The 11,246-nt window shown below is 47.4% G+C and overlaps 2 protein-coding genes across 4 annotated transcripts; one reads left to right on the forward strand and one right to left on the reverse strand.

Moving 5' to 3' along the window:
- The first annotated feature begins 480 nt into the window (after positions 1-480).
- Positions 481-2,648, forward strand: LOC136532798 (tubby-like protein 4). The gene is made up of 9 exons (XM_066525385.1): positions 481-1,056; positions 1,162-1,273; positions 1,363-1,539; positions 1,622-1,677; positions 1,765-1,867; positions 1,946-2,035; positions 2,157-2,252; positions 2,329-2,396; positions 2,485-2,648. The coding sequence occupies exons 1-9, from the start codon at positions 569-571 to the stop codon at positions 2,558-2,560; spliced, it is 1,266 nt and encodes a 421-aa protein (XP_066381482.1). The 5' UTR covers positions 481-568; the 3' UTR covers positions 2,561-2,648.
- Positions 2,649-2,718: 70 nt separating this feature from the next.
- On the reverse strand, positions 2,719-9,578 carry LOC136532799 (ubiquitin receptor RAD23b-like). 3 transcript variants are annotated; one of them, XM_066525386.1, is made up of 13 exons: positions 9,340-9,578; positions 7,005-7,166; positions 5,857-5,895; positions 5,717-5,784; positions 5,579-5,623; positions 4,914-5,091; positions 4,684-4,815; positions 4,547-4,615; positions 3,960-4,007; positions 3,767-3,876; positions 3,516-3,597; positions 3,291-3,424; positions 2,719-3,192 (listed from the first exon to the last, which is right to left on the reverse strand). In XM_066525386.1, the coding sequence occupies exons 1-12, from the start codon at positions 9,403-9,405 to the stop codon at positions 3,311-3,313; spliced, it is 1,113 nt and encodes a 370-aa protein (XP_066381483.1). In that variant the 5' UTR covers positions 9,406-9,578; the 3' UTR covers positions 2,719-3,192; positions 3,291-3,310. The 3 variants fall into 3 exon arrangements, with proteins under 3 accessions (XP_066381483.1, XP_066381484.1, XP_066381485.1); XM_066525387.1 differs by having other exon boundaries at positions 4,547-4,612; positions 9,340-9,575; XM_066525388.1 differs by lacking the exon at positions 9,340-9,578 and adding an exon at positions 8,384-8,725.
- Positions 9,579-11,246: the final 1,668 nt, after the last annotated feature.

Genomic DNA, 11,246 nt, shown 5'->3' on the forward strand with positions numbered 1-11,246 from the left:
TGCTGTTCTTGCTTCTACCCGGGATTCCCTACTCTTCTTGTATCTAAATCTATCCCTTCTGATTGAATCTATGTTATCTTGATTCCCATCGTATCGTTGATCCAGTTCGTGACAGTTACCAATCCATCGTCCATCCTTTTCCACGGTGGCCCTGGACCCAAACCCAAATTGCTCGTGGTTTCTCAGAGCCTCATTCAAATCACGTACGTACAACGTACTAGCAGTGGTACCAGCTGCAGTAGCGCACGGAGTACTACTATACGACTGTAGGAGCATGACAAAAATCAATTACGGAGAGTGTAAAAGGTCCAGACCAAAAGATGACTGGAGGGGCACGACTCCCGAGGGAGTGACCGACTGACCGTTGCGTTGGCAGCCGAAAGCTAGCCGCCACCAAGGCCAGCCAGTCGCTCTCCCCGGTTTCAAATTTAAATCCTCCCTCCAAAGTCCAAATCACCCACCAATAAACAACAAATCGCCCACTAGTCACCAGTCCGTCCACCGTGCTGTCCGCTGCACTGCACGGCACCGCGCTACTGCAGCCTCGCCAGGCCACACCCGCCAGGGGATGATGGCGACCGCCACCACCACGCCCAACCCCAAGGCGACCACTAGGGCCAGGAGGGAGCCGCTGCGTCCGCGGAGCAACAACGCCGCCGCGTCTCCGGCTCCGGCTCCGGCCGTGGCGAGCGCCAGGCGCGCGCCGGCGGCATCCGCGGAGAAGGAGAACCAGCGGCCCAAGAGCCTCGGCCACGGGAAGGAGGAGGAGGACAACGGGAAGCCGGCGGCGGCTGTGACGACGACGACCGCAGAGCTGTCGAAGCCCGCGGAGACGGCGCCGGCGGTGGTAGCGCCGCCGCCGATGAAGCCGTCGTCGCTGCAGCTCCGCATGAAGGACGAGGCGGCCGAGGCGGCTGCGCAGGCGCCGCCCGCGTTCTTCGTCGGGCCCAGGGGCAGGGAGCTGCTGCTCCCGCCTCCGTCCTCCAACTACGAGGCGTGGGACCTCTCCGACAGCGAGTCCGCGCCGGCCTCCTCCTGGGCCACGCTCCCCAACAGGTACGCCGCGCCGCCCGGCCCTTCGTTCCCTCCTCCTCCTCCGCCGCCGCCGGGGGACCAGGCTGCAGCTAGTAACAATGCTCCCTCTTTCCTCTGTTCCTGCAGGGCGCTGCTGTGCCGGCCTCTGCCGCAGGACGTCGGCCGGTGCACGTGCGTCATCGTCAGGGAGGCGGCCACCGGCGCCAGAGGCGTCGCGCTCTACTCCCTCTACACCAACGTGAGCTGTCCTCCGAGCTGCATTGTTTGAAATCTGAAAGGCGATGTCAGAGCAATCCGAGGTTAATTTGTGTTTGTGGAATGGCGCAGGAGGGGCAGGGTCGGCAGGACCGCAAGCTGGCGGTGGCGCGGCACCGGAGGAGGAGGGGAAGGTCCGAGTTGATCGTGGCGCAGAACCAGGACGGCATCTTCTGCACCTCCGACAACAACTTCCTCGGCACGGTGGGCGCCAACCTGGTCGGATCCAAGTACCAAATCTGGGGCCAGGTACGTCCACACCTCAAATCATGCTTCTTCCTGAATCCTGATTGCGTTGAGCACTTGATGAGCAAATGTTCATGGCTGGCAGGGGAGCCGAGCGGACGAGCTGAAGAACCAGTCGAAACGGCTTCTTGGCGTTGTCGCGTAAGATCCGACCGACCTCAAAATCCATCGGGAATCAGATGCTCCCTTCCGGAATGCTTCTTGACCCAGAGTTTTTGGTTCCTTCAGGTTTGCCCCCACCATCACCACGCTCACCGGGAGTTTCAGAAGCATGAGGGCATGGATCCCCAAGAACCAGTCCATGCAGCTCAAGACCAACAATTCTGCTCAGGTAAGTTCAGATGAATTTTTTTTTCAACATTAGTTTGGAATCAGGCAGATGGTTCTTAGTGACTATGGAAGTTTGCAGATTCAGCATGTCAGTGGGCTCCCAAAGGATTGGCAGGAGAAGAAGAGCAGAGCTGACCAGTTGTGCTCAAGAGCCCCGTTCTACAACCATGTAAGGAGTTCATGACAGCTTGTTTGATGCGTATTCCTCGGAGTGGTATCTCAACTCTCAAGAGGCAAGCTGATGATTGTTGATTTGTGTTGTTATGGTTCCGTGTGCCTCTTCACGACAGATGACAAAGCGCTACGAACTGGACTTCAGAGAGAGGGCAGGAAGGATGGGGTACAAGGTGCAAACATCGGTCAAGAATTTTCAGATGACTTTGGAGGTAACATTTCATTTGTCTGGTTCATACGTATCAGAGATCACAGCAGTCATAAGATACATGTAACTTTGCTTGGCAGGAAAACGAGAGGCAGACAGTGTTGCAGCTTGGTAGGGTTGGGAAATCCAAGTACATAATGGATTTTAGGTAACAAAAAAAGCCTCACCCAAAATTATTCCAGTGCTTTCGGTTCAATTGCGAGATCAGTTTCATCTCAGAAAAATGTGTTCTGCAGATACCCGCTGACCGGCTACCAAGCGTTCTGCATTTGCCTGGCATCGATCGACGCAAAGCTGTGCTGCACCCTGTGAAATGGGAGCCATGCGAGGAAGGAGTGTTTGTTTTTGACCTTTAGTAGCTGATGTAATCTAAGCGGTTCGGTACTTCCAGTCTTCCAGCTTCTCACCTCGAGAAGGCGATTGAATAAAAGATCATGCTAATACGCGATTATCCTTTTGCAACTTGAGTGTTACTTAATCGGTCAAGCAATGTTTTATAATAGAAATAGCAAACAAGTCTAGTTACACCAAACTGTCGGCGTTTATACACTTGCCAGCCTTGGCACACTCGACCTATCTGCAGTTCTGCACTCATCATCCACACATGCGGGCAGCTTGTTGCAAACACATCGTCAATTCGTCATCCTCCCTTTTGGTGGTAGTTGATCCTTGTACTTCCGCCAAGCCATACTTGTGTTGTACTTGCATCCTATGCATACAGGAGCAGAACTGATGTTTGCCACTACACGCTGATGAATGGGAAGACACAACTGTAGCAATCTACTTAAGTGTGTTCAGCTACATGTATTTAAAGGTAAAAGGCAACATGTAATATAGGTCTTGCACAAAGAAATCAATTCAAATGACTGTCAGCTCCATATCAACTCTGAGTAGTCACTCGGAACTTCCAATCTTGATCAATGTGGGTCAGATGTCGACGAAGGCTGTCAAGGTTCAAAAGAACGAAATCACCCCCGATGTGAGCCACTTGCCATATATGTTTACCGAAGGATAATCAACCAGAGGATGGCTGAGTTCTCACCATATGAAAACTATTCCCGCTTAATCTTCCTCACCAACATGCTCCAGAAGATAGTTTGCTGCTAGCTCCTCATTCCTATCGCAGGCAAAGAATGCTTCAATAACGCGTGCTCTGTCAAACCCCATGGATTCAAGCTGAATATACAAAAACAAACCAAAACATGATTATGTGATCTCAAATATCTATGAAGTCGGAGGATAGCGAGTTCAACAAATGTGTGCTTACCCGTCCAATGGCCTCCTGCTCCTCTGGTGTAACACTAAGAGCATGAGGCATTTCATCCTCCTCAGGTTGGTCTAAGAAATCCCTAGAGATTTTGAGGAAATGGGCAGAAGAAATGATATAACACTATCTATTTATAAAATCAGTAAACAGCAATTCACACAATACCAGAAATCTATGACAATTGGCAAGTGGCGATGAAGCAGACAACCCAAACAAAGGGGGAAAAGTTAATCAAATAAGAGGATGCTTACCCCTCTCCACCTTCAAAGGGCTCATTTAGTAACTGAAGAAACTCATCATGATTCTCCTCAATCAGCCTTAGAATTTGAGGATTCTGCTTGCTCAACTCAACTAGCATTGGCTATAACATGATACCAGCAAAAAGTTCAGGCAGGTGCTACACAAGAAGCCATAGAATGTAAGCCAAACCAAAGAATACAAAACCTGCAAAATTTCTGGATTTGTATGCACCATTTCCCGAACTGCTTGAAACTGCAAAATAATTGATATGCTCTTAATTCATATTTAGAACAATGAGGTTTCTTCCTTAATAAACTGAAGTAATCCCACCCTGCTGATCCAAAATATAAGTCCACTTGCACTTGGGGCTAACATTAAGGTGAGGGGTACAATGACCATGTTGCACATAAATCATTAGTGTGCATTGCATTGATTAGTGTGCATTTAAGTAGGAGTACACATGGAAGAATGAAGCAAAAAGTTGCATTGGAGTTATTGTTGATTTTTATTTGGTGCATTTAGGAGAAGGTTAGATGGACATATTTGGGGTTTCATTCCAAACAAAAGATTCAATAAAGTTTTACAAAGCTCATGTTCGCACCGCATTGGGGTAAGGTCCATCCTTGCACAATATGTTACCATAAGATTAGTGAGAAAACAAGTGTGCTAGATGAGGCTGTTACAACTTACTACTATGGGCACCTTATTTTCTAATAGTATATTTTAGTATGTAGGGGGAATAATAGAGAATTAACCCAAAAATCTTAAACAACAAAAATTAAAATGAGAACCTGTTGATTGTTTCTAAGAAAATCAAGTGGTCCACCACCAGCACCACCTCCAGCATTGGAACCCCCCTGCTGAATTGTTTAATGGTCAATAGATGCTTCAACATGCAGTGATAATGATTGAACCACATAAAGTACACCTGTGGGAAAAGATTTAGTGGAGCAGTGTTTGGAATCCCAGAGAGACCGGCTTCCCCAGTAGGAGCTCGATCAGTTGTGTTTGCTCCTTGACCACCAATTGGAACAGCAACTTCAGCTGTCACTGGAATACCCTAATGTTTGACAGAAAAAATCTATTACCACCAGAAAATTGGATTCCATCATTAAGTGCAAAAAGGCAAAAGAATGGGGCGACTAGAAAAATACATACAGAGTAGAGGTATTCAACAGCACGTTCCGGGTGGTTGTAAGCAGCACGGAGAGCCCTTTGGACTTTATCTTTGTCCCAACTTCCCCCACCCATCTCCATTAGCTGGTTAATCATTGTGTCAACATTGCTTCCTGATAGAAGATTTGATGCTGCATTGTCATATGTGTTAGGAGGAGCCCTAACAAAAAGAAAAAAAATGTTAGCAGAATTAATAAATGTACCAAAAAAAGAAGTAAAGGAAATGGAAGTTTCCAGATTCATAAGAGCACTTCAGATCTATCTTCAACATAGTTATTGTACTCCAAAATTTCAGTTGGGGGTGGTGGTAGTGGTGGTGGTGGGGTGTGTGTGTGTGTGGGGGGGGGGGGGGGGGGGGGGGGGGGCACTAACTCGCATCTACTTGTTATGTGTCACTATAATTCGGCTTAACTCACACCTAATGGGCCGTATTAAATTTACACGAAGAAGTTGGAGATTCTATTCCTGCAAGCTATGGTCATTTTTGCAAGGTTGCATGATTTATGTCTCAAATAACTTCAGTCTCAACGAAGGTTGACATAGTTTTTTCCCCTGATGGAGGATATCTACGGAAACAGTAATGAGAATTTTAAGTGGTCAAAATCGCCTAATAGCACAGATGTGTGATTGGCAGGCTGGAAATATACTCTGCAGGAAGTCCTACAGGCTGAGAAGTTGTAGTTGGTGCCACCCTGCAAAAAGATGCATCCCATGAGTTTACGAAAAGAATAAAAACAAATGAAGAGGCTAGAGAGAGAGAAAGAAAAACTATAGCAAGAACTCACGGGGGTTGAGGAGCTTGTTGTGGGGCATCTAGAGGAGGTGCCTGCCTTGTTGCAGGAGTGTTTGAGGGCTAGTAATGGTTCATGCAGTTAGTACATAAGCTGGTAGTTTGTTTTTCCACCCGCAAAGGAAATAACTCTACCTGGGAAGATGAAGTTCCACTTGAACCAGATGTTTTACCCTGCAGAAAACAGAGTGGATAAGTATGAATTTATATGAAATAGAGCAAGAGTACATACAGGGAAAATGTTGAATAAAGGATAACACGTGCTGAGTGATGGTGCTAAAAGATATACCATTCTACATTAAACATATCATTCAAGGAACACCCAGTACCAGAATGTGTATTTCCATATCATGTACTTTTTAACTGTGATACAAAAGGAGTACTTTGTGTTATAGGTTTATAGCTACTACGGGATGGAAGGTGGTATGAACCTTAGTTCATATCGGGGATAGGGAGGATAACCACTGCCAAGAGGAAGGCCGGGCAAAGTCGGCGTGGAGGGAGACTAGAATATTTGGGGGTAACTGGATTGTTTGTTGTTCATTGCTTGATTCAATCTCAACTGGTTACAGGGTATAAATAGAGGAGCTCAGCCCCTAGGCGCCCAGCCTCTGGCTCCTTGTTTCTCTCCCAACATTAATTCTAATCTCTCATTAACTCTAGGGCGTGTTTGGGACAGCGGTTACCCAGCGCGCGGTGCGGTACGTGTATCGCGACGCGAGGGCCGCGGTGCCGAAAACGCAGACGCTAGTTCATTTGTGCAGTTCCGATGCCGTGTGCGGGGAAAAGAATCATCGCACCGTGGGAGCGTTTGGCGTGATTCTCGGATTGTTTTCACCGCCGCCGCAAGAAACGCGGTCCCAAACACGCCCCTAATCTCTTCCCCAGACTCTAATTGCCATTGATTACAGCCGGACCCCCTGGGATACCGTCCTGGCTGCATGCCGGCGGTCCCCGGATGCCCCACATGACAGAAGGATAGTATTAAACTATGCCAGATGATCAGCAATAAGAGCAGAGCACCACTGCAGGTCAAATAATGTTTCAGACAGATTCACCTTTGGCAAATAACTATATTATATTTTGTACCTAAATTTAACTTTTCTTCATGTGTTACAATTCATCCTTTTTGTATTATATCTGTAAATTTTGCATCAAATTTTACACTAAAATCAAGTTGTTACATGATCAGATTAAAGTTATGGCAAATACTTCAGTAAGACATAATAGCTATCTGAAACAGTTCCTATAATACGTAGCACAGAGATGTATTAGAAGCCAACCTTACTAAGCATGACAACTAGAAACCCATCTTCGTTAACTTTATTCTCATCCAATGTACTTTCATCTTTCAAGACCTTTCCATTGAAAATCAGCAGTTGTTGCCCCCATGGATAGCTGTCCTTTCCTTGTATCTCTTCGATGTTCTTCTTCACAGCCATAATCTGGTAAAATAAGGAACCGTTAGTAGAACCTTGACAAAATATAAAATGCCAATAAAACCCATTCAACTATGATCACAAAACAGTAAGCTGACAAGCATTAATCCAAACCCTTGTTGTGCCTGCATCACCGATGGCGGAGGAAAGCAGAAGATATGGAAAAGAACAAGGAACCATGAGGTATTTGAAGAAGGTACAAGGTAGGCAAATGGGCACAAGAGGCAAGAGAATACCAGCAATCCAGCATAACAATCAAATAGGCTCAAGCCCCAAGAGCATGCCAGTATGACAATCAGGACTGAGCATGGGACGTGTAAATGAAGCTGGATGCTGTTTACAACAGGCAACATGTGTGTCAGGCAGCAGGGACATGGTCTTCAAATGAGCAAGGTGCGGGTTACTTTGAGCCAGTATCTACCAACAAAAAGTGTGCATGAGAAATAAAAATCCTCATGCTGTTCCTTTTCAACGCTCCATTTCTTCCCTTCCTATCCCGAATTGCGATTCTACTCATGTAAATCCATCTTGTGAAACTTTGAGCCTGATCTCGTTTAACTCCGTTGTAGCGAGTCCAAGGTTATCATAGCCCTACACTACACAGTACTTCTACAGCAGCGCCAAAACCATTTGCCAGAAATAACTCCAGCACATTGATACATAGATATGTTAAGACCTGGCACTTTCCAAATGTATACATCAGAGACCAGTACTTTAGATGCGTTTTCACATGCTCCCACCATCTAATCACACCCTAACCATGTCACGGACAGCACTCACACGGTCACACCCCAAAATCAGAGACCAGTGCCTTAAATGGATTTTCACGTGCTCCCACCATCTAATCACACCCTAACCATGTCATGGACAGCACTCACACGGTCACACCCCGAAATCAGAGACTAGTGCCTTAAATGGATCTTCACGTGCTCCCACCATCTAATCACACCCTAAGGGCTAAGGTGGCGTTTGGATAGGCAGTGGGATAGGGAAATGGATATAGCATGGGATAGAGAGGAGTGGGTTATGGATTGGGAAATGGAGAGTTCAACCCAATCCATTGTTTGGCAGTTTGGCTGGAGTTTGGGTTTCAAGTGGGACCCGCTGCTATAATTAAAAAATGAAGAAAGCACTTGACTTTTCTATGCCACGCCCAATAGCACCTGCCTTATCCATCCATCCCAAAAGCGACGGTGCTCGATCCTGGTTTCCAGAAGACGCACCTCCAAATCGCGCAGGGACAGGGCCGCGCCGCATCTCCAACAAAGGTCCTGTGCGACCGCACCGGACCAAGCGGAAGCGCCTGAGCAGCGCGGGCGACAAGGGCTCCGACAGCATGGGTGACGGGGGCAGCGGTTGCTCTAGCTGCGCGGGCAGCGGCACGGCTGGCTGCTGCTCGCATGCTCCAGCAGCGTGGGAGGCACGGGCGGCGAGGGCGACTCCAGCTTCGGTGACGAGGGTGCCTCCAGCTCCGGCAGCTTCGGCTCCACCTCGGCTGCACTTTCGATTTCCCAATATAACCCACCCCTCCGGCTAGGATTGAGTCGTCGGGATAGAGGTACCTATTTCCCTATCCCAGAGCAGCCCCATTTCCCTATCCCTCTACCCAAACGTGCGGCCCGTTTGTTTCCACTTCTCCTAGCCACGCTTGGATTATAATCTAAGCGAAGATTTTCTCGCTTCTCGCTTGTCGCTTCTTGTAGTTCAAATCTCTGAAGCGGCTTACCACATAAGCGAGAATAGGTGGAAATAAGCAAAGCGTTTGGCGGGATTCTCGCTTATTTCCACCGACAAGCCGCTTATAAGCGGAAACAAACGGGCCGTGGGGATAACCATGTTAAGGACAGCACTCACACGGTCACACCCCAAAATGTCAGGACACCAAGTCTCAAATCAAATCCTATAAACCACAAGGAACACCTGCGGACCTCATTCTCCAGTCTTCAGGCCAACCCTATACCTTCGTCATCACAAAAATCGAATTCCCTGCTGCATTTTCTCGACAGCTCCTAGTGAAGCATACATTCAGCTCCTCCCTGAATCGCCCCCCGTCAGAATGCCGCAGAAACCACCCGCCTCGCCACAAGCGCTCACACCCACGGACCCGTCCCCGATAAGAAGCACCCCGGTAAGAAGCACGAGAAGATTTCAAAACGAAATGGGGATCGGAATATCTCACCGTGTCGTTGGGCTGCACCCGGATCTCGAAGTGCGTGCCCTTGAGGGTCTTCACCGTCAGCTTCATGGCGGCGGGCGGTGGCGGCAACCCGAGGCAGGAGAGGCTCGCCTCCGCTCCGCTCCCGCTTCCGTGCGCGGGCTAGCCGTCTAGGGTTTTAGCGGTGGTGGAGCCGTGGAGCGTCGTGCGGAAGGCGCCTCCGGAGTTTGGGGGGCGAACAGGACCGAAACGAAAGAGGAAGATGCCCACGTGTGTGCCGCCACGGGCTGACGAAGGGGCCTGCAGAGTATCCGGCCACGGGCTGCAATATTTCAGGCCTACTCACACAGATTCTGGACCACGGCAATCTCAACTGAATCGAAAGCCCATGGGCCATACGGGAGAGATCCGGCCGCGCCTCATCTCCTCTAAAAAAAATTGGCCAAGAAACACTAGATAGTTGTGTAAGTGGCGCCCGATGCCATCCAAATTTAAATTCTGAGGATACGAAAAAGGCTTTTAATATCTATGTAGATACAGATGACCCAAATCCAATTTATGTGTGTGTACGAAGTAGTATAAGATATAGAATTGACAAAATTCGATGGATATAGATTATCCGCTGGATTATCTAATATTTAAAATAAGATATCTGATAATATCCCTTTCTAGGCTTAAAACCCAAAGAATTCATTATAAAAAAATGTTAGTTGGCAACTCTTACTTTTATGATGTGGTTTTTTTATGATCTCATTTTTGAATTAAGAACTTGCTAGCCGTTATTACTTATTAACTAATAACTTGTCATACCGTTAATTTGAGATGATATGGTATTAGCTTGGCGATGGCTAAAATAGAGTGGTGATTTACAACAGTTATACTAAAGGGCTGTAAGTGGGTTGTACGTTGAGGTGGAGGAGAGAAATGAGAAGTGGGTTAAAATAGAGTGGTGATTTACAACAATTATAGTAAAGGGCTGTAAGTGGGTTGTATGTTGAGGTGGAGGAGAGAAATGAGAAATGTGTTATAAGTTTACAGGGCGAGTTAGACACAAGGACAAAAACTTTTGTGCACCATTAGGAGAGTGGTTTTCCCAAACATCCGAAATTATTTTTTAGTTGTGGTTTATTCCCTCAAACTCCGGCTTTCCAGGGTATCAACATCGTTCGACGTGGCAATTGACAATGGATAATTAAAATAAAACCAACAAGTCACACGCGAGTTGCCGAAGTTATTCGTAGCAAGATTTCGCGTCGCGCCTTTGAGCCAGCTGCTGGCCGGGCGGCCCGGGCCCATGCGTGCACAATATGATATGTACGCGTAGCCTACCATCGCAACACGCATTTCGGTGAAGGGAAAAGTAACTTAGCAGCACTACCGTGTGGAGCCAGGTAGAAACGTGAAACCCGTTTACCTCTTGCTTGAAAGGATACATTTTGTGTACCATAGCAATGCAGGTGTCTCGATCGGTATCCAGTTAGCTGAAAGCTTGAAAAACGGTTTGTGCATGCGGTAAAATTTTTTTATAATCCAACTTTTATGTAGAAAATTATGCCCATTCCAAGATGTGCTCAATGTTTCCGGATAAGTGTTTTTTCTACCACTGGTCAATAATTTGAGCGCACTCTGTTTTTTTTTTCTACTAGTGGCCCATGGATATATATAGTCTCATATCAAGTATAGGTCTCACGCATGATAATTCTACCAATGGGGTGGTTAACAGCATAATATCTCGTCGTTGCCAAGCAATGAAATGGCCTATAAGGTTACCCAAGACCGTCTCACCATCAGGAGCAAGGATCTCAACTTCATAATCGAGATGATTCGGAGAAACCGAGAGCACTTCAACCTTGGCATAATCGTCTTCCCCTTCCTATTGTACGGAATATGCAGAGCACACGGTGTAGGCCTATCAATGGAGTCCACAGGAA

Source organism: Miscanthus floridulus, unplaced genomic scaffold (assembly GCF_019320115.1).
Source record: "Miscanthus floridulus cultivar M001 unplaced genomic scaffold, ASM1932011v1 fs_714_3_4, whole genome shotgun sequence".
In the NCBI taxonomy this organism is placed as follows: Eukaryota; Viridiplantae; Streptophyta; class Magnoliopsida; order Poales; family Poaceae; genus Miscanthus; species Miscanthus floridulus.

Coding starts and splice junctions, on each gene's coding strand:
- LOC136532798 (XM_066525385.1), top strand. CDS start 569: ATGATGGCGACCGCCACCACCACGCCCAACCCCAAGGCGACCACTAGG. Junction 1,540..1,621: donor AGTACCAAATCTGGGGCCAG/GTACGTCCACAC, acceptor CATGGCTGGCAG/GGGAGCCGAGCGGACGAGCT. Junction 2,036..2,156: donor GAGCCCCGTTCTACAACCAT/GTAAGGAGTTCA, acceptor TCTTCACGACAG/ATGACAAAGCGCTACGAACT.
- LOC136532799 (XM_066525386.1), bottom strand. CDS start 9,405: ATGAAGCTGACGGTGAAGACCCTCAAGGGCACGCACTTCGAGATCCGG. Junction 5,624..5,716: donor CAACAAGCTCCTCAACCCCC/GTGAGTTCTTGC, acceptor ATCTTTTTGCAG/GGTGGCACCAACTACAACTT. Junction 5,092..5,578: donor CCTGTAGGACTTCCTGCAGA/GTATATTTCCAG, acceptor TCTTTTTGTTAG/GGCTCCTCCTAACACATATG.